Source organism: Lissotriton helveticus, chromosome 3_1 (genome assembly GCF_964261635.1).
Source record: "Lissotriton helveticus chromosome 3_1, aLisHel1.1, whole genome shotgun sequence".
In the NCBI taxonomy this organism is placed as follows: Eukaryota; Metazoa; Chordata; class Amphibia; order Caudata; family Salamandridae; genus Lissotriton; species Lissotriton helveticus.
In genome coordinates, this window is record NC_136061.1 from 639,839,345 (window position 1) to 639,866,248 (window position 26,904).

Below are 26,904 nucleotides of genomic sequence, written 5' to 3' on the forward strand. Positions count from 1 at the left end.
TCAGCCGATCTAGTCCCCACTGATACCTGATTCCAAACTGTGGGCATTTGCAGAAGGTAACTCTGGAACAGGAGGCAAATAGGAGATTTCTGATGCCAAGCTGGCAGTAGGCAACCACCACTGAAACAGTCTGCAAGTACTCAGTTTATGTAATGGTTATTCCAACATTTCTTGACACTGCAGCCAAATGTTGGGATTATGTAAAGGACTAGGGGATCCAAGTGAGGGCATGCCCAGAAAAAAACAAAATATATGCAAATATAGATATATATATACACACACACAAGGACATATATATAGACATATATACATATATACACATATACACACACACACACACATATATATATATATATATATATATATATATATATTTTTTTTTAATTACAGGGAACACCCGTCCCTGATATTCGCACCTGTTGTGCAAAGCGTGCCCTCTGTAACGGGTTTACTTTGGTGGCAAAATATATATATAAAATAAAATAAAAGCGTTGAAATTATCCAAATGGGTCCGTTCCGTTATTTAGCTTGCAGCTGCGTTTGCTGACTTCTCGGAGTTCCTGACATATATATATATATATATATATATGGCCCAGGGTCGGAGGCTCCCGGGTGCTCTGGGGCGGTGCACGCGAGGCGCAGCAGGACCCGCTGCGATTTACAAGAATTCTGCTTTTCCCGTAGGGAAGTCTTTTCCTCATGCACTCCCGTGTGAAAAATTCCAAAACCACACCGGGTTTGAAGTCAAATTATAATTTCTTTATTCCAGCAACCAGCAAAACCCAACGCGTTTCGGTCTCTACGGAGACCTTGCTCACAGGTAAGTGTTTTTGAACAAATGTTACTGTTAAATAAATACAAAAAAAAAAGAAGGGGGGAGAAAAGGGGGTGGGAACCCTTGCAAATTACATCATTTCCTGTAAATTTGTACAGGCATTCTGGGACATGTAGTTTGTTAATTTTGTTCATACGTGTAGCAGAACATTGAATTTGTTGGTCTTTTTCAAAAATATACATATTTTTTAACACAATTCAAACTTATTTGTACCTAAAGCATTAAACTCATGCATTTGTATTATAATTGGACCATAACGGAATTTCGATTTCTCAACATAATCTTAATGAAGCCCTCAAGTGGGCAAATTTAACAATTTTTGCGGTTTTGGCACGAGTTCGTCAATTATGCATTTGAATCATACATTTCAATTAAATATCAAAACAACTGAAGTAAACACTAATCTAATCACAGCCCTCTAGTGGGCAAAACGGGTTCTGCACCTTAAATCATGCTTTAACATTTAACATGTCCTGATTGAAGAACATTCTGTGAGAATAAAGAGTTTTTGTAAAAAAAGATACTGAGTGGGCATCAGTCATTCTCTGATAAGTGCAACTTTACAGATGGCAGTGTAGTTCTTCGTCCTGATTGTGCCCGAACGGGCTCAGAGTGCGGAAATTCATAATGTGTTTTGACTCTTTTTGTCTCATCACCAATTCACGGTCTCCGCCTCTTCGATTTGGTCCAACACTTTCGATTCCGTAAAAGATCAAAGATTTCCATTCACCTTTGTGTTCCTTCTCCATATGTCTTGCCATGGCATTGCTACGATCACAGTTGATTGTGGCACGAACATGCTCCAAAATCCGGAGTTTTAGTTCTGGAATGGAAATCTTTGATCTTTTACGGAATCGAAAGTGTTGGACCAAATCGAAGAGGCGGAGACCGTGAATTGGTGATGAGACAAAAAGAGTCAAAACACATTATGAATTTCCGCACTCTGAGCCCGTTCGGGCACAATCAGGACGAAGAACTACACTGCCATCTGTAAAGTTGCACTTATCAGAGAATGACTGATGCCCACTCAGTATCTTTTTTTACAAAAACTCTTTATTCTCACAGAATGTTCTTCAATCAGGACATGTTAAATGTTAAAGCATGATTTAAGGTGCAGAACCCGTTTTTGCCCACTAGAGGGCTGTGATTAGATTAGTGTTTACTTCAGTTGTTTTGATATTTAATTGAAATGTATGATTCAAATGCATAATTGACGAACTCGTGCCAAAACCGCAAAAATGGTTAAATTTGCCCACTTGAGGGCTTCATTAAGATTATGTTGAGAAATCGAAATTCCGTTATGGTCCAATTATAATACAAATGCATGAGTTTAATGCTTTAGGTACAAATAAGTTTGAATTGTGTTAAAAAATATGTATATTTTTGAAAAAGACCAACAAATTCAATGTTCTGCTACACGTATGAACAAAATTAACAAACTACATGTCCCAGAATGCCTGTACAAATTTACAGGAAATGAGGAAATTTGCAAGGGTTCCCACCCCTTTTTCTCCCCCCTTCTTTTTTTTTTGTATTTATTTAACAGTAACATTTGTTCAAAAACACTAACCTGTGAGCAAGGTCTCCGTAGAGACCGAAACGCGTTGGGTTTTGCTGGTTGCTGGAATAAAGAAATTATAATTTGACTTCAAACCCGGTGTGGTTTTGGAATTTTTCACACGGGAGTGCATGAGGAAAAGACTTCCCTATGGGAAAAGCAGAATTCATATATATATATATATATATATATATATATATATATATATATATATATATATATATATATATATATATATATATATATATATGCCCTTGTTCACGATCATTTGACCACAAGAGTTTGGAGATTCCGCCGGAAGGACCGGTTGTGTCTTCTAATGATGAAACTCTTGGAACACACAGTCATATGCATCAACCATTTCTTTTTTCCAGCAGTTTTAGCATTGCCCTTTTATTTTAGGTACAGCACTGATTTCCAAACTAAACTATACTGGACCTTTATTGGGAGGATAATAAAATTATGATTACCATGGATGCGACCTCGTTCTGCACCTGTATTGATCAAGAATTTGGTTCCAGAGCCTGTGAACATTTATTTTAAAGTAGTCCTCTCAATTTTTATGAACTGAATAAAATGTTGACATCTATGATTAGATATTGTTTACAGAAGAATATCTTCTTATTTGAAGAAATCTACTATAGACAACTAACTGGTATGGCCATGGGCACGTGTTTCACCCATAGCTTTGCTAATTTGGTGATGGGCAGAGTGGGTGGCTTGTTCAGATTCCAATGATGAGTTCCCTAAGCATGTAAATATTTAGACCAGATGCAGTGATGACTTGTTTATACAGCCCTGAGGAAAAAGCACAAACCTTTATTGACACACTAAATTACAATCCATATACCTCGAAGTTCACAAACCAGATAAGTAAGGACAACATTGAGTTTTTGAGTATCACGTTAATAGTGAAAGGATGTACATTACATATGTATTCATAGAGGAAGGAAACTATAGGGAATAGTGTTCTATAGTATAGGAGTCATCATCCTAAAATTGTATTCACAGCATCCAATAAGGGGAAATGCTGAGAGGCATATGTATATGTAATATTGAGAGGGAATTTGAAAAGGAAAAGACACTGATAGTGAACAGATGTAGGGAAAAGGGGTACTCTAGCAAAACCCTAAGTATTGCAGATCAAAAGTTGTTCTGGTTGCCAGAAAGAAGTTACTGTTCCCTAATGAAAGAAAAACATGTATATAATGTATACATCTTTTCACCTTTAATAAGAAATCCAACAGAATCAGATCTAGCATAGCCAAACACTGGAGTATACTAAAGTATACTAAAGAAGGATACTGTAATTGGACCAGATCTGAGTAATACACCTTTATTTACATGCAGAAATCAGAGGTCCCTAGGGGTTAGTCTAATCCAAAAGTTATTACTGTAACAACAATACAGAGGGGTGGGGGGAGTTGGATGGGCTCGATTAAAGTCTTCCGTAACTGTGGTCTCTGTAAAGCATGCAAATTCACTTTTAACAATATGGAAAGAAGCCAGATATTGGTCGTTTTTGCCATATACCTCAGAAAAAGGTGTCTATATTCTCATATGGCTGTGTGAACTCAAATATATAGGGAGCTCCATTTTTCAACGAAAGAAATGCTTTTTCGAACTAGAATGTTGATGCCGCTTATTCAGTGGTCAGACATTTTGATCAATTACATCAAGGGAACATGTCTAAACTGTCTTTCTTTGGAATTGGCTGAATACAAAGAGGCCCAAGAAGAGTAAATCAGACCTGAGCATTAAGACAATTAGAATCACTGTTCATTTTCGTGGTACAGTGCAAACACCCTACTGGTTTAAACAAAGATGAGGAACTGGAGGTGAATATAGGATGAAAGGCTTATGTAACTAGGTCTCTCGATTGCTATTTTGTCCACATTTGGGATATGGAATTGTTTTGGTGAGAGAGGAATCATGTTGTTATCCCTATTTTTGTCATATTCGTGTATCAATATGTATGCTCCTTTTTGGCTTGTGTTCTGCCAAAATGGATCTCTGTCACTTGTCATACTGCTTATACTTTCTCTTCTCAGTAAAAACTATGCGCTTGTTGGACAACATAAAAGTCAGTATTGTGCAAGATATATTCCATGCACACCATCACAATATGTTGGCCTTAGTCCAGCTAGCTCACAGTGCACTATCTGTACCCCAAACTAGACTAGGCAACAAATGACGTGTGCAACCTCAGAACTTGACAACCCTGACTACCTAAGGAAATTGTGGTAAGAGATCTAGAACCTTAATTGTTTGGCTACTCATGCATACCCAAAGAGATACACAATAAATATGCAACATGTAGTTTCAATATTTATTGAAGCATTGTGATTCTTGAGTAAAGTATGCCTGCTGCAATAAACAATAGAAGGAAACAGAATAATGTCATCAGCATTAAGAGAATGGTGAGGAGTATTTCACAGAATACATACTCTCATATAGGTACTGTAATATATTGTACTCCTACTTATCTCTACCTATTCTAGTGTACCTAGGGTAGGTGAATGTGCCAGAATCCCTTTAGGGTGATCTAACTCCCCCGGTATATGTGGGTGTCATCAGTGTGCCCGTCTTGGTGGACAGCTGGCCAACATACCTTGCAAGAGGTAAACAGGAATCAGCTGGGCTGAAATTCTAGCATGTGGTGACCTCTCAGTGCCCGCATAATGCTCCTTCAACTAAACAAGGACGTGTTATTCCATTTATATAACAAACTCACTCATGTTGCCATGCCGAAGTCCCAGTCAGGCGGCTATTGTTTATTCTATTGTGATAGCTCTGTCGCAGAGTGGAGAATAATGAAGCTCTGTGACCTTAACCCTTGTACAGAATGTTCAAGGTATTTGATAATATGCCCACTAAGTGGAAATATAAGCAAAAGCAATTCCAGAGAATACTATCCTGCACAGGCACACAATGAAATGCGTGTTCAAGTTAAAATGTCAAGTTTAAATGTGAACATGCATAATCGTCGTGTTCTTGCTCGATCCAAATGTGACCACATGACACCCATTCCTTGGACATAAGGAGACTAAAAAACGTTCCACAAACTATGCTAAAATGTAAGGTAAAATATCTAGTTTAAACCTAAAATCTTAAAAAGCATTGCGTCTGTTGGACTTGGCTCTTTTTGGCTAAAGTTCCCTAAACCTTTTGCCTTCCCCCCAAGACCTTTTTTCTGGCATTGTGTTGCCAACTTAGATGCTTTGGGCACTTTCCCACTGCTGATCAATGTCAAAGTGCAAGTGCTCCCTGTAAGTCTAATGGTAATTGGTTGTCCATAATTGGCATGTTTGTCTTAAAGTCCCTAGGAAAGTGCACTATGTGTGCCAGGGATGGTAATACAAATGCTACTAGTGGGCCTGCAGAGCTAAATATGCCACCCACATAAGTAGTCCTGAAAAGAGATCTCAGGCCTAACTCTGCAGTGTCTGCATGCAGTTTGTTAAACTGCCTTGTTGTCCTGACAAGTGCACCCACTTGCCAGTCCTTACCCTTCCCTTTTTATACACATCAGACACGCCTATGGTAGGCCCATGGTACACCCCTGGGCAGGGTGCAGTGTATGTGAGAGGTAGGACATGTACTGAGGTGTGTACCATGTCCTGACAGTGAAATACTCTCCATTTCGTTTTTCACTGTTGCCAGGCCACCCTGCCCATAGGACAGAATGGGGGAGGCTGTGTAATATGTCTCCAGCCTATCTTCCCATAGGTTTAAGATGAAGAGGTGAAGTTTAGCGTGCTTGAACTCACAATGTAATAACACATCTTTTTGTGAAGGTGGTTTTTGAATTATGTGTTTAGAAACCATGCTATTAGAAGTGTCTGGTTTTTTTGTTCTAACAATTCAGTGTATTTCTGCCTGGTTGTGGATTGACTGTCTGGATCTGAATGTGATAGGATCTGGGGAATGTCTTGACCCAGGGGAGGAGTAAGTGAGACAGCCATGACCGACCTTCATCTGGAGTGTAGGGGGGAGGAGTAGCCCCTGGAGGTGAAGAGGCCTGGGCTGCTGCCATAAAACAATGGCTCAATCTCCTGCTGATTGATTGAGGACCCGGACACCCACTATCAAAGGAAGAAGGTGTCACGGGCAGGGAGACACCCAGAACTGCTTTGGACAGGGGTCAGTGCCCCCTGAACACAAAGACTTCAAAGACATTTAGGGGTATAACTATGAGAGCTGAAACCCCTGAACTTTAGACTGATCAAGACTGAAAAGGATTGAAACTACGTTGCGTTCAAGAGGAACATCTGCCAAGGAAGAACAGCTGAAGAGACTGAAGAGAAGGCCTGCCCTTGCTGTGTGTCCTGGGGTTGCCCTGCAGTTTGCTGATTTAACTAAGGAGAGGCTAAGGGACTTTGCCGTGTGATGTGTCCTCCTGCTTGAAAGGACTTTGCCGTGTGCTGTTTCCCGAAGTATCGTGTCTCCAAGGGCCCGAGGAGAGCTGGCTCTCTGTTGTGGAAACTCAGGAACATAAAAGTTTCCAAGTGTGTCTCAGCAACGCTGTGTGCATGTGCTTCGTGCAGCCTGAGACCTTCGTAAGACCTGCCCCGTGATCGTGTGCACCTGGAGTCCAAGTGAGTCTCAGCGACGCTGTGTGTGTGTGCTTTGTGCAGCCTGAGACCTTCGTGAGGATTGCCCTGTGATCGTGTACACCCGGAGCTCAAGTGAGTCTCAGCGACACTGTGTGCGTGTGCCCTGTTGCAGCCTGAGACCTTCATGAGAATTGCCCCGTAACTGTGTGTCCCGGAGCAGTCTTGTTCTCTGCTTCAATCTACAGCGTGACCAGAAGTGCTGCGATCGTCATTGTCTTTGGCCCGGCATCCCCAAAGGAGCTGTGGGAAGTCACTGCCGTCGGCCCGAGCCTGCCTTTGCCAAGGAGAGACCTTGAACCATAACTGTCGGGGGTCCGAGTTCCACTTCATAAAATCAACGAAGGCCCAAGCCATGAGCAGAGGAGAGGAGAGTGAGATCGCACCCCCCAGGTAACCCTCAGCGAGCGAGCATGTGTCGCCGGCTGGGGCGGGGTGCGGGCTACGAGAGAAACACTCTTGGCCTTTCCCATCTTTGCAGAGCGAGCCTCCGCTCAAGTCCGTATTGTGTCCCGTACATGCCGAGGAGTGTCAGTACCGGGGCCGGAGTGTGGAATCGCACTTTGTTTTCGATCATAACAGTGTTGAGGGCATGTTTTGGCAGTAGCTGACTGCGAGTCAGTAAGAGTGGCATAGAGGCCGTCCAGAGCACCCCGATCAGTGGCAAAGTGCCTTATTTTTGCATTACGAACTGCCTGACTGTTGCATTACGAATTGCATTATTTTTGCATTACGAATAACCTTATTGGTGCATTACGAACAGCCTCATTTTTGCATTACGAACTACCTGATTGTTGCATTAGAAAGTAGATTATTTTTGCATTACAAACTGTCTTATTTTTGCATTATGAACTGCCTGATTGTTGCATTACAAATTGCATTATTTTTGCATTACGGACTGCCTGATTGTTGCATTACGAATTGCATTATTTTTGCATTACGAACTGCCTGATTGGTGCATTACGAATAGCGTGATTCTCGCATTACGAACTGCATAGCATTGCATTAGTACTGCATTAGATCATCGAGAATGGCTCATTAATACTGCAAGAACCTACAAGTGCTTGCTGATCTAATAACCGGCAAGGTGAAATATTACAAATAAGCATATGTTGGATTTTTATCGTTTGGTCTCATCGTATCTTTTCTTCATAAACATATAATTGGTTTTATGAGACTCGCGTGGTGTCCATTTGTGGTGTTGTCACTGTGTTACTGTGAGCGTGGTTGCAAATACTTTACCCATTTGCTTTGGAGATAAGCCTGGCTGCTCATGCCAAGCTACTGAAGGGGTGAGCAGGGGCTATTTGAGAAGGTGTCCATCTTTTCCCTGACTTAGAAGCAATGGTCCCTATTTGGACTAAGGTACCTCCCTCAGCCAACTAGAGACCCCCAGTTCGAACAGCATCTTTTACAACAAAGGCATAGTGAAAGCCAAATTATTTAAAGATCAATATAAAAAAATCTAATAAAAAAGGTACAATTTAAAAGCAATTTAGAAAGATAAAAACATGACAGAAAAAAAAGTCCTGCCGCCCGAAGGTGCTAGATTGCTTATGTGTTCAGAGCAGTAGACGAAACATTGCTGTTCCCAGCAACCGAAGGCGATGTTCCCAAAGTGTCTTGCTTTTCCTAAGAGCACTTGGGCAAGACTTCAAAATACCAGGGAACAACGTGAACACCCTTCAAATAATATGACTTACACACTATAGAATACCACAATACAATGTGAACACAACTGAACACTCATTTGCAAAGTAAAGGAAAATATTTATTGCAGTAAGTTCCCATATAGCAAATGGCAATAATATACATGTAAAATAAATGCATGTAGTGAATATATATACACAAGAATACGTAATTAGAACTTGGAATACTTAGTCAGCTGTCTGTTTGCCATCATCATCGCCAGCACGACTGGAGAACCCGTTGACAGGCAGAGGATCTCAACTGGGCACATAAATAGGCCCTGGGTAGCGCCTCTGCTCCAAAGCAGCTTGCTGTCAAAGCGCCAAGAGGTCACCGTCTTTATACTTTTTACTAACTTCTCTAAGTGTTACATAGGTATGTAACGTCCTTCTTGGCAATAATTGCTTGTTGTTTTGTAAGGTAAAAATAAGCTGGTGGCATTAAGGTATTTCCATGGAAAGCAAACAGCTTGAGCTGTCTGTAGAGTCCAACTTAGCAACAGTACAGATTTAAGCTGAGACTGCCCATGTTATAAAGAAGACATGTCACTCTGTAAAATGTCTATTTAAGACAACAAAATGTTTCCCAGAGAGTATATCCTAGTGGACGAAGTAGTCATACCATAGTCAATCACAGCCAGAGCCCTTTCTAAATTTGCCCTGTTAATTCCAAGCAATCTCTCTGCAGCTTCCTGTTGAGAAACCATCCACACTTCATTGTATATTGCATTCAGAAAACGCTTTTGATGTGGTCTTTGAGGACCTAAAAAAAAGTCATGTAGTACCATGTCATCAGGAAGAAGGGACAAGTGCTGTTTCACCTGAAACAATGTTGAGTATCTTAGTCAATCAAGGCACAACTTCCCAACACTGTATGTTGTTACTACCCCTGAGTGTTGTGTCTGCACTTAACATGGGTCAGGCCTGTTGATCCTAAACCCTTTGGTGTTGCCAAGAAAACGTGCCTGACATCCGTTAGTGTCTAACGGCCACACTAACCACCCCTCTTGATTGATACATGAAGAATTGTATGTGCCATTGTAAAGCATGTTGTCTAATGTTTTCTCCATGTAATTTGTGAATCGCTGTCAATTTGCAAATTGTGAAAATGTGGGTATATGTGGTGCGTTTAAATCTTTCATCTTGACCAAACCAAGACAGGATGTTTGCTTGCACAGTATTGTTCAGGAAAATCAGTTGGTGTGGTATGCGGCATGCTCTAAATAAAGCCTTGTACTCGTGTACCTGCCAATCTCTCATTCCCCAAATGGATATTTTAAATCAACCTTGTACTTCCCAAAGTCATCCTCTTTTATTGACAACTGGGAAATAAAAGATGCGGAGTAAATCAGCTTTGCGTCAGTGAGCATATTTTTCTTGTCTTTGAAGGGGTAAATGTACAATAATAAGACTATGGGTCAGCTGTACTGAGACCAGAAAAATATGTAAATTTCTAAGCAAATGTTTTTAAGCTATCCCGCGGTGGTGAAGGGCAGTGTTTGTAATGTACGTAATTAAATACTGCACATGGAGTACTTGCTTTATGCAAGAAGTGGTGCCCATAATGTTAAAAACACAACATTTCATAATTATTATTCATCGCATCATACATTTCTTCAGGATTAAACGCATTACAATGCTCTAGATCATATAATTTCATGCATTGTATCAATGACCCAATAATCAGAGATAGTACTAGGAGTGATAACATCATGTAATGGAATTCTAAATACATATTGAATTTGAAAAGTTTCAGGCAGACCAAATATATCATATGATACCTTGTCCCAAACAATTCCATCCGGAACAAGAACAGCAGAAATGTTCATTTCACGTATGCAGCACAGACTAAGACTAGAGCAAGTAGCAGGAAGCATTGCCAAGTTGGCTCAGAATTCTACATAATGACATGCGCAGCTGGCATTAAAGGTATACCATCATCAAGCCCTGAGGACGGCTATGTACATTGCAAGACTGTGTTGTCATCTGGATATTTGAGCTTTAGAATTCGTGGAAAACCAATTTATGCGAATATTACTGGGCATCCCCATAAGCACACCTTAGCTGACCCTTAGGCTTCATCTTGGGTTGAGATCTCTTGCAGACGAAATATGCCTCAGTCCAGTTCTATTCTGGAGGAGGATCTGGGCTATCCCAGAGCGCCGTCCATATCAAGATGGCCTAGAAGAAGTACTTAAGCTTGGACCAACCTTAAATTGGTATGAAAAGAGGTCCTCAATAAACTTTACTTGTATAATGCTACAATGCAAACAATAACTTACATGCAAATGCCGCTAAAACCAAAGCGTAGCATTTGTCACAGAATCAAGAAACCACAGCTATAATGGCAGCTGGACCTGCTCAGGATAAATACTACAAGCAAATACAATTACCTAAGGTGTTTGGTTGTCAGATACTGGCAAATCCATCTTACAGGCCAACCAAGAAAACTCTAACTGCTCAATTTCCCTGGTTTTGTATGTGTGAAACCTGAGCCTAACTATGACGTCCCAGTAACCTCTGTTTTTTTTCAGTGAATTTCTAAGTTTTTTAAATGCTAATTCCTAACTATAATGTCCCTGTTACCTTTTCTTTTTTCAGTGAATTGCTATTGTTTTTTTTAACTAGTAGTTGTGTTTGCAGAGTGCTGGAGAAAGTTGGTGTAACCTCTCAGCAATCCCGCTGTGTGGGACTTACTGGAGGTAACATGAGGTCTTGTTGGCCCCGAATGACCCTCTGGAGCCAAGGGGTCTTCATTCCCCAACCAACAGTGTGCCATGAACATCTTTGTAGAGTGGGAGGAAAAACTTTAAAAACTTTTCACCAATCCAGCTGCCTGGGACTTACTGAAGTTAACAGAAGGGATTCCTGGCCTCTAAGGAACCACAGCATCCAAGGGGACTTCGTCCCCAAACCATCAGTGTGCCAGGAGGCACGTTTGCAGAGAAATGGAGAAAGGGGGCGGGCCTCAGGTAACTTGCCAGTCCTGAATGTTTTTTTATGAGAGGGAGTCCGCATGGCTAACCTTTCCTGGGCCGATATGGGCCCCGGTGACCACATTCCCCGGGACCCGGCATTTTTAAAATGGGAGGGGGACCAACCAAGTGGTCCCCCTCCCTGGGGTGATTTCATCCCGCAGACCCCATCCCCCGGAGCCCGGCCCTTTCTTTTTAATAATATTTGATAACTTGAAGGGAGGGGGGCCTCCTGGTCTGATATCAGCCCCAGGAACCCCATCCCCCAAGGCTCGGACTTATTATCTTTATTTTATTTATATGAAGGGAGGGGGCCGTGTCACCATTTTGGTCCCTGGGGTCTGGCCTTTAGTGTGGGTGCCCTCTTCCCGCCCAGTGCACCCACTTAATAATGTTGGGGACTGTGAGGGGAGCCTCAAGGCCCCTGAGGTCCCTACCAGATCCTCGCCTCCTGCGGGAGCCAGAATTGCTTTGACAGAGGGGAAGCTGCTAACATGCAGCTTCCTCTCTGTTGAAGCAATTGTGCTCTGCTCTCACCAAGCTATGTCCCGGGGTTGGGCACCCCGGGACATGGCAGGAGCCTGCACTGGGTGGTGGCAGTCCCAGTGTTTTTTTTGGCTCTAGGCCCACCTCCTTTTTTTAGAATTTGCAGTGAGGAGGTGGTGGTCCCAGGGGTATGCAACAGACCCCCTCATTATACTATTTGAGACCAGGGGAGGAGGTAGGCTCTCTTATAAGATCTTGGGAGATGGAGGTTCCCAGGGCTTTTTAAAAGCCTACGAGTGAGGCCCCATGAGCAACCCTCCTTGATAATAATAAGCCTGCATGCCCTCGGGATTTGGCCCACCCAAGGGCTTCCTGAAAATGACGAGCAAGAGACTACGCATGTTTTTCTTCTTCAATATTGCGTGGATCCAGGGGCCAACCCATAAATTTGCAGCAAAATTCAATTTAAAAAAATGCTTTCAACCCCCTGTGGAGGGTCAGGGTATTCCTACCATGCCCCCTTTTATTTTTATTTTTTTATTTTTTGTGAGACTCATCTTTAAGCGGAGTCCCAAGATGGCTGCCAACACTTCCTGGTTGAAGTGTTGGCTGCCAATCAAATTTCAGTAGGATCCGCAAATCCACAGCAAAAACTCATGTCCACAGATATCTATATTTTTTAAACTTAAATATCTCTAAGGGGGTGTGGCCAACTGCCAATGGAAGCAGTTGTGTACGAGCGCGCTCCGGAGCCCGAACCCGTTCTCCTGAATAATACGGCATGAATCTGTGCACAAAAATAGGAGCATATCAGCTAACTGTGCCCATGGCAGTGTGGACACACCATTTGGTGTGTCATGAACGATAACTTGCCTGGAATCGGAAAAAAATCCAGAGGGGAAAGGCCGGTGGCTGAACCCGAAATGTCGGCGGTGTTGGGCGAAGAGGCCTGAGTGGAGTGACGGGCCGCGCGGCTGGGAAAGGACTCCCCTGGTTTTCCTGCGGGGAGTGAGCCCAGCCCTGAGAGATGCCTATGCTGGAGGAGTGATCTCCGCAGATCAAAAGTAGCGATTGGAGCGGCCCTGATCGGGGCCCAAGAGGGGAGGAGATCGCTGGTGCCTGCAAGCCCAGAGGACTGAGTGGGGCAGAGACGCAGGGAAACATAATGGAGGCAAGTGGGAGTGGCACACCGGCGGAATAGGGACAGCCAGGTGAGATTGGGACTCTCTCCTACTCCTTATTGTGTATCCCCCACCCCGGTCATCACAGGGGGGTGCAGAGGTTGCAGCTGAGTAGAGCGGCAGGAAGCAGTGCCTGTGAGGCCCCGTGGGAGAGAGGCCCGGAGCGTGTGTGGGCCCAACTGAACTCAGAAGGCAATCACTGGGGGTAGGTGAAAGGAGACTCATCTATTAATAAGAGGAGATGCCAGGATCTATTATGACCAGAGGCAACCGAATAGAGATCGACAATGATAACGAGGTGACTGGAGGGCGCAGTGCACCTTAGGCACTTGGAAAGAGAATGCCCATGGAGAAATGACGCATTAGGTCCGGCGGTGCAGACCGGGTGACAGCGTATCCCACAACTACCAACATAAAGAAACCTGTTTAATTGCAGGACTGCACTACAAGGAGCGGGTTTTGTGTGACTCTGCGGACTGCTCCTGTGTCATGGCTAATCGGAACCCAGTAAAATACTACCTACGATTTCCAGGAGGTGCACTGGGAGGTAGGAGACCTTGGTGTGAGGTGGGCTCGATAGGATACTGTGGAAGCTGTGTGGAGAGCACAATCTTGGGCCCTGCTGGACAGAAGGGAACACCACATTGATGTAGGGGGAGGATAAGTCGCAGAAGCGGGGCACAGCCTGCACGCAGCTGGCGATGGGAAAGGTCACTCGGAACTGGACTCTGTGAGCGCTAGACGAAGGGGTCATGATGGCCGGGGGTAAGGGAGGAAAGGCGTCCCTCCAAACAAAGTTTGCATGGAACAAGGGGGGGGGGCGAAGAATCAAAAGCTGCTCCTGAAAATGCATCTCCATGTCCACCAGGAGCGCCGGAGCCCATGCTGCAAGATATTACGGCTGCCATTACTGTGGTCGGTGCTTCCCTTAAATCGCAACTGGATACAGTCAATATTGAGGTCTCACTGATAGGTGCCGACCTTGGAAACATGGATACTAGGGCAAAAGCGGTTGAGGAGGCCGCTAAAGTGCTGGGGAAGGATACTACTAGTATCAAGAAACAAGTTCAGCTATAAGCAAGAGAAGATGGAGGCCCAACTTGATGACTATGAAGGTAGGGTGAGTCTGAATAATATTCGCTTATTGGAGGTGCCAGAGCGGGCAGACGGGCTGGCTCCGGACCTCTTTGTCGAAGACCTCATCACAAAGCAGCTGCAGCCTAGGGGACTGTCACAGTACTTCTCAATTGAAAGAGCTCACCATGTCCCAGGTGGTAGACCGAGACCTGGAGCTCCCGTGAGGCCCATCATAGAGAGTATTAAATTTTCGGGATCGAGGTGCTATCCTGCAGATGGCATGCAATGCTGCTCCCACGAAGTTTGAAAATGGCACCATTATCTTCTTTCCAGATTTCACACTGAAAGTGCAACAACAGTGTCGGAGCTTCTTGGAGATCATGCAAGCTCTTAGAGACAAAGGCATCAAGTACACTATGTTGTTTCCGGCGAAGCTGAGAGTTGAAATGGAGGGGAAGGCATATTTTCTCTCTTTGCCGGAGGAGGCATTGGACTGGCTCGATGGCTGGCGACGAGTTCGGTAACTGGACAAGGACAAACAGCTTGGCCAGAGAGTACCCCGGGTCGAACAGTCCAAAGAGTTACTGAAGGACTAAAAATAACTGAATATGGGATCAGAAGGGGTGGTGTGCATGCTGAGCAAACGCAGGATATTAATGCAAGGTTGAAATACGTATCACATAAGTACTATTATGTCTCTACCATGCATTCTCCAAATAAGTGGTTGGACCAGGAAATATCAGGTTTTTTTTACTGTGATTTTCTTTCCCTATTACAGGAAGAATACCACAGGCATTAAACACCTGCCCTGGGCAAACTGATAATTTTCATGGGTGGACCAGTGAGGGATGGGGGCAGTGTTAAGGGTTGGCTGCTCTCAGTTAGGGAGGAGCACTGTTCACTCCCCCTAGCACTTCATTTGTAAAAAAAATAAGTGCCAGGGTCCTCGTCAGAATGCCACTGCAGCATGCACCACCCACTGCCCCTGCCAGCACCGCCAATGAAAATACCAACACAACTAATAAGCATCCCTCCCTACAGGTGTGACAGTTCAGACTATTCCAGGCTCCCTAAAGCTTGGGTAGCAGGTATTAGTAATTTTAATGTCTAATGTAATATTTTGAAACAACTGTTTTTGTATTCATCTCTAATTTAGCCAAACAGCGCCAACATGTGGTAAACTGTCATTAAGTGCCGGTGTTGAGAATTAAATGCTGGTGCTGAGCACCGGAAACCAAAGGCTTAAATTAAGCACTGCCCTGATGTCATGGGGGGAGGGGATGCGGACAGGTGAATGCAATTCTTCGTAATACCTAACAAACACTTTGTTAATCTTAGCCTGGGTATTGATTACATGCTGCGCAGTGTCACGTATGGCACCAATCAATGTTCTGGGTATCTTGGAACGTAGTCACCAGGCCAGTGCATGCCATGGCTTGTGGCCATCTAAATGTTGGCGGGCCAGGCAGGTTTTATAGCAGTGTTTGTCCAACCTTGTTACCCCCTCATGGTAGCACTATTGGAAATCCGCCAGGTGACGCTGTGAGTGGGGCATAGTCACAGCTTCAATTTCCGAAGTTCAAATATGCGATTCAAGAACTACTACAGACGGGAGCAGAGAAGATTTCGCTCCCCATGATGTGTGTATACAGTGTCCCCTCATAACCACCTTCAGCCTCCCCCATACTACGGCAGTGCTCATGTGCAGTCAAGGCTTGCTTATGCCCGCAATCCCTGCAGCAAAATGAGGCCATATTGTAGCCGAGGCTGTAACTATCAGGTCTGCAGTTTGCAGACTCAATAAAACCTAATATATTTGCGGACTCGGAGACACTTCAAAATTGAGGGTGTTTTATTTCACTCCGACTTATGGATCGGGGTAAACAGGAACCACTCATAATGAGTGCTTTGAACGTGACCAGTAAAAGCAAGTAACAAACTATATAGTGCCTTCATTTATACAGCCCTTTTATCTAAATGTCGTCCGACATTTTTATAAGCAAAAATTCTTCAGTAATATAAATACTTATAAGAAACTTTATCATTCATTTACGCAGGTCTAGGTGGCAAGGATTTCATGTAATCCCAAAATCTAGGTAGATGCGTCACTTTGTAAACCCCTGCGCCACATTATACCTGCGCCAGGAATAATGTATGCAGGGTGGGTGTTCTGATGCAAGTAAACCTCGTAGAATTGACGCAGTAAAATCTATGAGATTTCACTGCATCAATTCTAGGAAGCAAATGCGTCAATATCTTACGCCTGCCTCACAGCAGGCACATTTGAAATGGGACTTGTCCATTTGAAATGACCCATTGATGGAGTTGCATCACTTTCGTGACACACTCCAGCAATGCGTCATTTTTGCGCCTACAGATACGTCAGAAATACTGACGTATCTGTAACTCCTTGCGACATGATGCGTCATACTGTAAATATGACGCATCCAGCATGTCGCAAGGAGGGCGCAATGAAAAGTGACACTTCGCTGTTTTCACGCAGCGATGTGGCACTTTTCATAATTGAGGCCCCGATAATTTAAAACAAACAACTTGCTGCTCGCCTACGAGAAACGAAAACAGTACATTACATTAGACAAATCATATAGAGCTGCTAGATAGGGTGGCTCGTGTAGTTTCTTTTAAAATGTTGTGGAAGGTGAGGGTAAACCCCACATTTCCATCAAGCAAGTAAAATGACATAAGACAAACTTCTCCCTATGAAAACATATTTCAGTTACTAATGAGAAACTAAAAATCGGCAGTGTTCTAATGGAGCGAGCATTACATGTATTCTGAGAAAAGACACTACACAGGTAATAACCTAAAAATAATAAACAATTAAACAAGAACCTTCACTATGTTTTCTATAGCTCAATCAGATTACCAGAATAGTTTGCAACCCTCTTTGAAATTTCTGTATTGTGATTTCAAATCAGTTTTCCTATTTTTTCAAGAATGTAAACTGCCACCTCATCTTGAAAAAACCAAGATCTGAATTTGACAAAAGCCCTACTACATCACAGTGTACTGTGGTACATACAGTTATTTGCAAACCTCAGTCTGGGAATTACAGACACTGTAGTGAAGCATTCTGGTATTATTTAACACATTCGCTCTTTTTGGTGTCTGAGCATGTATTTAATAACATGCGTAATAGACACTGTTGATTTCCGTGTTTTATTTAGCGATTAAGCCTTTGAGGCATTAGGAGGAATTGTCCACATAGTAGTTTATATTACTGCTGCACTTCTGGGTTGTAACCAAAATGTCCCTACACCATTTTAAAAAATAATATATGGTTTGAAGCTATTATGATCATGATGTTGTTTCTGTTTGAAGTGGTGTTATCTTCTTATGACTGTATCAATTTAAAGAGGTCATTTGCTGAAAGATGGTTTTTGGAGGACAGCCCTCACCTGAGGAAGGGAGGAATTCTTAATATAAGTGGAGATATTTTTAGGGGAGATTATATGCAACAACCAGAAATGTCACACATACCTAATCACTAATCTGGGCCGCAGCCGCTTACAGTAGATAAACAATACATACATTGACACAACATTCTTCCTGAACTGGTTTGGGTGTTGGCTCCTTCCAGTGCAATGGAGAGGTGCCGATGATGATATGTGAGCCCTGCCTTTGCTTTCCTGTCTGGGTGTTTTATGGGTACACTTGGTCTATCCCTAGGCACTGATATGGTTTTCGGGTTTTGTACATCGATGCATACTTGGGGATATTCTTGTAGCTTTGCAATAGAGTTTGCCGATATCTTATTAGTGAAGTGAGGGACCCCAGAGAAGAAATGAATATGAATAGGTATGAGTGACATTCCAAGGGTTTTCTGGTTGTTGGATTTAATCAGTGGACGGCGCCCTTGGGATTTGTTTCCCTCTCTTGCTCCTTTTTATATAGCAGAGAATACATGCAAGATTGCATGCGTGAAGACAGACATAAATTGTTCGGATCACAAAAAAAATAATTGTTGAAAATATTTGCTTTAGAAAAGCATTAAGCACTGGAAGAAAAAAAAAGTCCCAAACAACTGTTTACATGCACAAGAAGGGGGGGACGTCATTTAGCAAATGTGACGATATGGAGACGTGTAAGTCATAGTCTTTGTATGTTTGTTAAGCTTAAGTGCTGATTTATCAGGATTGAACATATCCTGTGTTTTTCTCCGTATTTTTGGTACTCTCATACTAGGTTGTGTCTAAATTGGTTCTCCACTTGTACCACTCAAAAGCCCTCTGAAGCTCTGTATGCATGGCTGGAATGTAATAAAACCTCACAAATTAATTAAGAAATAGATCCCCACTTGAACACGTTTAAACATGTAGCTCACCTGTACATCATCAACAGATGGGACATAGGTTGCTCTCTTGTATGTGTCAGTAACATTCCGTAAGATCTCCACAGAGAAGAGAAGATCCCCACTGAGATACGTCTTTCGTGACACCAACTCCAGAAGGCTACGCACCACCTGTGACATGCCTTCACCAGCTAGCACCCGATGTCCTTTCGCCAAGTGCTCTCTTAACTAGGAAGGATATTAAAATATTATTAGACTCCATTGAAAGTAAAATCAACAGGTTATATGCAGCGTAAAGTATTTGAAGTGATGCACATACAGTCCAAGCTACATTTACTATCATATTTAATGCCTGTTTTACTTCAAATATGGACGACACATCAAAAATTGCATTTAGTGGTAGATAAGGACAACCATTTGCAACATTCCTATGCTCCCTCTTGACACCTCATTAGAGCCAACAAATGTTGTACAATGGTTAATATTCTGTATCCCACCTCAACATTACAAACATGAGTACTATCTGAAGGAGGTGGATTGGTCGCTTAATGTCATAAAAGACTTTATATGTTCTTTACAACCTTGCCTAGCTTGGCTGCAGCAAGACCGGATGGACACAGTCTGGGCAGAAAAGAGAAGGCCCTACATACTCAGGCTGTAAGAACAATGCTAAAGTCAGGAGCCAACAGAGCTCCGATTGGATGGGAAGCCCATGGTCCTAGAATCATCACAGTGACCTTCCAAACAAAGAAAAAGAGGCTGAACAACATGAATGTTATTCAGTGCTATGCACCTACAAATGACAACAAAGAAAAAGAAAAATAGCAGTTTTACTACAGATCCATCCTGGACAAATTCCTTGAGAGAGACATCACCATACTGATGAGGGACCTCAATGTTAAGAATGGTAGCGACAACACTGGATACTGTTAGACCTGGCATCATTGGCATGAGTCTCTCCTCCATTTTTTCTGTTTGCCTCCTCTGTTTACGATGTTTTTGCTGGTAAATGCTTTGGGCACTGTGCCACTGCTTATCAGTGCCACAGTGCAAGTGCTCCCTATGTGAAATTGCTGTATTGATTGACTTCCATGTTTGGCTTATTTGGTTTACTATCAGTCCCTAGGAGAGTGCACCCGGAGTGCCAAGGCTTGTAAATACAAATGCTGCTAGTGGGCTTGCAGCACGTGTTGTGCCACCCACAAGAGCGGCCTAGTAAAAGTATGTCTGAAGGTCTACCATTGCTAGACCACGTGCAGTCGGGTACTGTCACGCAGACTGCGCAAGTACACCTACTTGCCAGTCCCTAAACCTTCCCTTAACTTCATGTTAGTCACCCCTATGGTAGGCCCACGGGCAGGGTGCATTGTAAGCATAAGGTAGGACAAGCCTGACAAGGTTGGCATGTCCTAATAGTGAATTACAGCCATATTCGTTTTTCACTAGTGTAAGGTAACCTGCTCTCCATCAGTTAGAATGGGCTGCCAGGATTATTAATGCTATAATCCTAGCGGGCTCGGGGAGCATGGTGCAATGTCGAGTTTGGTATCCCTGAACTCAGGGTTTAATAACGCATCCGTTTGTGTGGATGGTTTTTGGACTCTGTGTTTGAAAATAGCACTTTTAGAAAGTAGCTATTTTCTTGTCTAACTGTCTACCGGTCTCTGCTGGTTCTGGTGTGCATGTGACAGGAGCTGGGTGGCTCCAGAGGTCTGAATGAGTCAGTGTGGGATGAGTGGGGCATTTGCATTGAGAGTAGGGGAAGATTAGCTCCTGATAGCCTGCCCTGCCTGATGCAATGCTGGCTCCGCCACCCTGCCAGGCGACTGATGACTCTGTGCCTGCCTGGGACTTTCCTGGCCCACCTCCTGCCGGGCAACTGATGGCCCTGCTCCTGCCAGTGACAATGCTGGCTCCGCTCCTGCTAGGGCGGCTGAAGACTCTGCCCTGCACAGTGAATAGGCCAGGTGCTTCGGCCTGGCAACACCCACAACAAACCCAAGATGGGGGGAAATTCCCCTGCATGGACAAAGGGATCAAAGCCAAAAAGGGGTATAAGAGAAGGACCCCTGAACCAAGAATTTAGATCACTTCTGACAAGGAAACCTGAACCAAGGACAAGAAGCCTGCTGATCTAAGGACTGCCTACCCCTTCTGCCAGAGTGCTGTTTGTTGGGGGAATCCTGCATTGCTTCTTTATTTTTGCCAAGGAACCAGGAGAGAGGAACTGTGTGTGTACTCTCAATCTTTGCTAAGAAAATCTCCAAGGGCTGGAAGAGTGCCAGTCTCCTGTTGAAGTCACAGGGCTAAAGGACTTCATCTGCTTAAAGTGCTGTTTGCTGGAACTTGTGAATCCAGCCCCTCTGAAAGAATCCAGCAACCTCGACGCCGACGGACGCCGCCGAATCCAGCTCGACATCGTGAGTAATGGCTCCAGTGTCCCGCTTCCTCGACGCCGGCCGCCGGGCCCGATCGACGCCAGCAACAACGCCAGTGAGTAGTGAGTTCGGCTCCAGCTCCAAGTGACCTTGTGTCGGCACCGCTGCTGATCGCATAGACTTCGAGCCCTCTCGGCGCCGTGAGCGCTGCTCACTCTTGCAACATCGACATCGACAACGCCGTATCCTGCTTCACCTCGTGAGCGCTGCTCCTGCCTGACTTCGGTCGACGCTGCTGCAGATCGCCCCGACTCCGAGGCCCGATCGACGCCGAAGACGCGACGCCGGACATCTCAACGCCGCTGATCATCGAGTGCTTCACTTTTCCAAGGTACTGTGTTGTGGGGGTCTGTGCGACTCCGGGCTCGACGTAGCACTCCTCGCGGTCGACGCCGAACCTTTGGATTAACTTTGCCTCGACATCGTGTGACTCCCGTGTGGGTTACATTGTTGCCAAGAACTGTGTTTTAGAGAAGAAGAGTTGCTTTTGATACTAAAGACTTTGTGCTAAGAAGAAACCGTGCTTGAACTATTATTTTTCCTTCCAAGAGTATTTATTAAGATTGTGGTATATTTTTGTCGTTATTTGGTCTTGTGCTAAGCCTTATATAAAAATCCTTATTTTTATAATACTACTGTGTCGTGTCCATTTGTAGTGTATTCACTTTATTACTGTATGTGGTCATAAATGCTTAACGCACTGCCTCTGAGATAAGCCTGTCTGCTTTGCCAAGCTACCAAGGGGGTGAGCAGGGGTTATCTAAGTGTGTGATCCCCTTGCCCTGACTAGAAAAGGTGTGTCCCTATTTGTCAGAAGTGTATACCTCTGCCAACTAGAGACAGCCGCTTCTAACATTGGTGGCAGCGGTGGGATTTGAACTTTGCATTTATGACCCATGTGCAGTGATTAGTGTGCGCTACATAGTGAAAGCAGACCATAGCGCAGCCACAATCTGTTTTGGTTGGATATTCTATTTTTGTTCTCCGAATTTCCTGGAGCTTGATTTTTGAAACTGCCAGTTTTGACCATGAGTGATGCCGGAGTCACTGCCCCTGTTGTTGTTGTGGAGGAGTTTGATAGGAGCAAGATAAAGGATTACAAGTTACAGGATCTGAAATCCTTTTGTAAGCAATTTAAAGTTCCTACAACAGGCCTCAAAGTTAAGGAAAATTATCTCAAAGCATTGCAGGCCTGGTTAGAGGTCAGAGATCCCTCTGATCCGGTGGTGGTACCGACAGGGGAAGGGGAGGAGGAGGTGCCAGTGAATGGGCCCACATCCCCTCCTGGCAGCAGTGTTTCCTCCAAGGGTCTTTCTCCTGAAGAAAGAGAAGAAAGGGAGAAAGAGCGAGCTTACAACATGAAAATGGCAAAACTTAAGATAAATGGGCAGTTGGAGATAGAGAATGCAAGAGGCAGGAGAGAAGCTGATCTGGAGATCAAAAGGTTGGAGTTTGAAAGGGAAAAGTTAGCTTTGGCGCATGATACCAAGTTGAGGGAGTTGGAGATCAAAGCTAAAGAGTTAGAATTGAATCCCTCTGGTGGCAGCATCCCATCTGTGCCTGCAGAAAGTAGGTTTTATTTTCCTAAAGATGTGATCAAAGATTTTCAGAAGAATGAAGATATTGGTCAATGGTTTAAAGCATATGAGTTAGCATTGTTGGCCCACCGGGTCCCTGAGAAGGATTGGGGAGCGGGGTTGTGGGGTCGCTTTGTGAATGAGGGAAGAGATACCCTGTTAGGCATGCCTGTTGAGGATAGGATGTCTTATACTCATATGAAAGATGCTTTAATGTTAAGGTATGGCCTAACCCCAGAAAAGTACAGACAGGCCTTTAGAGAATGTAAGAAGTTGCCTGGTACTACGTGGGTTGAATATGTGTCATTTTTTTGCAGAGCCATGGATGGTTGGGTAAAGGGCAGCAAAGTGTAAAGTTATGATGCTCTTTATGATTTGTTTGCTTGGGAGCACTTGTCTAATAACTGTTTTCCAGAGCTGCGCCAGCACCTTATTGATAGCAAGATATCTAACCCTAGAAAACTTGCTGAGGAGGCGGACCGCTGGGTCAGTACCAGGGTCCACAAGGGTCCAGTGGGAGACTCAGCCAAAGGTGGGCAGGGTCCCCAGCAGAAGAGTGGGGGGGACAAGGGTAAACAGAGGGAGTTCCAGAAAGGGCCCCAAAGTAATCCCCAAGTGAACCAAGGGAAGGGTTCCCAGCCTCCCCCAGATAAGAAATCAGAGGCCCCGACAGGTAAACCTGTTCGTAGGGGCCCAATGACCTGCTTCGCTTGTAAGCAGGTGGGACACCGGTTTTATGATCCCCAGTGTCCCTTGAAGAACTCTATTGCACCACCCAGTGCACCACCACGTGCCGCCCCCCGTCAGTTGGCGAGTGTAGCCCTGGGAGGGGAGGAGATGGTTGCCCATGGTGGGGAGGGTCCCGCAGAGATGTCCCTGGTCTCTCTAGGAGACATGGAATTGGTCCCTCCACCCCCTCTGCCTAGTAACACTAAGAAATATAGGCAGTGGGTGACCATTAATGGCCATAGAGACACCGGAGCGAGTGTGACAGCTGTCAAGTGTCACTTGGTGTCCAGAGAGCAGGTTGTTCCCCACGCATTCTACCCTGTGATAGCTGCTGACAACTCCCAGAGAGAGTGTGAGGTAGCTCAAGTTTCCTTTGAATGGGGGGAGATTCAGGTACTCTTCAAGTTGCTGTAAGGCCCGCCATGCCTGTTGATTGTCTCCTGGGCAATGATTTGGAAGACTCCCCTTGGGCTAAGGTGGAGAGGGAGACACATTTGAAAATGTTGGATGTGCCAGAGTGGGTGTGTGCAACCACTCGATCCATGACAGCAAGTAAGGGAGTTGATGGGGTTCTGGAGCCTGAAAGTATGTCCCAGGACCCAGCTGTAAAGAGAAGAGGCAGGGGGCGCGGGAAACCGTCCCCCGTAGTTCCCGTGGTCCAGGAGGAGGCAGACCTTGAGGGGTATGCCCTGGAACCCACAGGTGAACAAGTTGCTGAGCTGGGAGACCTACCCGAGCTGACCCACTGGCAGCAGGATGGTGGTCCCTCCAGGGAGGAATTCTGTGCGGAACAGAAAGTGTGCCCTTCTCTTGTGGGTATGAGGCAGCAGGCCTCAGCCCAAACCTCAGGTGATCAGTCAGGGTCACATTTTGTTTACTGGGAGAACGACCTCCTGTATAGCGAGCCTAAGGCTGCTGAGCCTGGGTCAGCCCGTGTGCTGGTGGTATCCCAGCGCTTCAGAGCCTTCCTACTGGGTTTGGCTCATGACGTTCCGTTAGCTGGACATCTGGGGCAGGACAAGACCTATGACAGGCTTGTCACCCATTTTTATTGGCCTCAGATGCGAAGGGATACAGATATCCATTACAAGACCTGTCAAACTTGCCAGGCAAGTGGGAAAAGCGGGCAGAAGCAGAAGGCTCCCCTCCAACCTTTTCCCGTGGTCAGTACCCCCTTTGACCGGGTGGGGATTGACATTGTTGGGCCCCTGGACCCCAAGACAGCCCTAGGCAACAGGTTCATCCTGGTCTTGGTGGACCATGCCACACGGTACCCGGAAGCCATCCCTCTCAGAACGGTGACGGCCCCCGTGGTGGGACGGGCACTGATGGGTGTTTTCTCCCGAATGGGGTTCCCCAGAGAGGTGGTGTCAGATCGGGGCACCAACTTCATTTCCAACTATATGAAGTCTTTGTGGAAGGAGTGTGGGGTGACTTACAAGTTCACCACTCCTTACCACCCTCAAGGTAATGGGTTGGTTGAAAGATTCAACCGTACCCTTAAAGGCATGATTATGGGTCTTGAAGAACCAATGAGGCGTAAATGGGACGTCCTCTTGCCATGCCTGTTGTTTGCTTACCGTGAGGTGCCACAGAAGTCTCTAGGGTTCAGCCCCTTTGAGCTTTTGTATGGTCACCCGGTAAGAGGACCTTTGAGTCTGGTCAAAGAAGGCTGGGAGCAATCTCCCAGGAAACCTCCCCAGGATGTATACAGTTACATGCTGGCCTTTAGGAACCAGACTAGGCGCTTCAGAGATCTTGCTCAGGCAAATCTGGAGGCCAGCCAGGAGGAGATGAAGCGGTGGTACGACCAGAAGGCCACTCTGGTAGAGCTTCAGCCTGGACAGAAAGTTTGGGTTATGTCCCCTGTGGAACCTTGTGCGCTCAAGGACAGGTGGACTGGACCATTTGAGGTTGTGGAGAAAAAGAGCGATGTCACCTACATGGTGGACTTGAAGTCTCCCAGGAACCCCTTGCGGGTCCTGCATGTCAACCGTTTGAAGCCCCACTTAGAGAGGTCCGAAGTGGGCATGCTCCTAGCTACAGATGCTGGGATGGAGGAGGAGAGTGAGCCTCTTCCTGACCTACTGTCTGCAAAAGAGCAAGATGGGTCAGTGGATGGTGTTGTCCTCTCTGACACACTGACCCCTGAACAGCAGCAGGATTGTCGCCAACTGTTGGGACAATTCCCTGATCTGTTTTCCTTGATTCCTGGTGTCACTCAGTGGTGTGTCCATGATGTGGACACTGGGGACAGCACTCCTGTGAAGCACAAGGCTTACAGAGTGACTGACAAGGTCAGAGCATACATCAAGGAGGAGGTCTCCAAAATGTTTGCCTTAGGGGTGGTTGAGTCCTCTAGCAGTCCTTGGGCCAGCCCAGTGGTCTTGGTCCCAAAGGCTGCAGCGCCTGGTGCTTCACCGGAACTTCGGTTCTGTGTGGATTACCGAGGACTCAATTCAGTCACCAAGACTGACGCGCACCCCATCCCCAGAGCGGATGAGCTCATAGATCGGTTGGGGGCTGCCCGGTACCTTAGTACGTTTGATCTAACGTCTGGGTACTGTCAGATCGCCTTGACTGATGGGGCAAAGTAGAGGTCAGCATTCTCCACACCAGATGGGCACTACCAGTTCCGGGTTATGCCCTTTGGGATGAAGAATGCCCCTGCCACCTTCCAGAGGTTGGTCAACCAGGTCTTGGCTGGACTGGAGGATTTCAGTGCCGCCTACCTGGATGACATCGCAGTGTTCAGCGCCAGCTGGGAGGAACACTTGCGCCACCTCCAGGAAGTGTTGTTGGCCCTGCGCAGAGCAGGCCTCACAATCAAAGCCAGTAAGTGCCAGATTGGGCAGGGTTCAGTGGTGTACTTGGGGCACCAAGTAGGGAGCGGCAAGGTGGCCCCCCTGCAACCCAAGATTGATACCATCCTGGCATGGGCACCGCCCAAAACCCAGACTCAGGTCAGAGCCTTCTTGGGTCTCACGGGTTATTACCGGAGGTTCGTCAAGGATTATGGTAACATTGTGCACCCCTTGACTTCGCTGACTTCCAGGAAGCAGCCACGACTTGTGATCTGGACTGACGCCTGTCAGACGGCCTTTGACACCCTGAAAACTGCAATGTGCACAGCACCCATACTCCAGGCACCCGTCTTTTCTAAAGAATTTGTTGTCCAGACGGACGCTTCAGAGCATGGCGTGGGGGCTGTTCTAGCTCAGGTGAATGAAGAGGGCCGAGACATACCTTAGCCTTCATCAGTAGGAGGTTACTTCCCAGGTAACAGAGGTGGAGTGCGATAGAGAGAGAAGCATTTGCTGTGGTCTGGGCGCTGAAGAAGCTAAGACCCTACCTGTTTGGGACTCACTTCCGGGTTCAGACAGACCACAGGCCCCTCAGATGGTTGATGCAGATGAGGGGTGAGAATCCAAAGCT

At 45.3% G+C, this 26,904-nt stretch overlaps 1 protein-coding gene across 1 annotated transcript in view; it reads right to left on the reverse strand.

Annotated features, from left to right (window-relative positions):
• Positions 1–26,904, reverse strand: part of ADGRB2 (adhesion G protein-coupled receptor B2) — a 1,067,283-nt gene that overhangs the window by 391,348 nt on the left and 649,031 nt on the right. Inside the window, exon 8 of the mRNA XM_078680649.1 lies at positions 18,759–18,953. Within this exon, the coding sequence (XP_078536775.1) occupies positions 18,759–18,953 (195 nt within the window). The remainder of the gene's footprint in view (positions 1–18,758; positions 18,954–26,904) is intronic.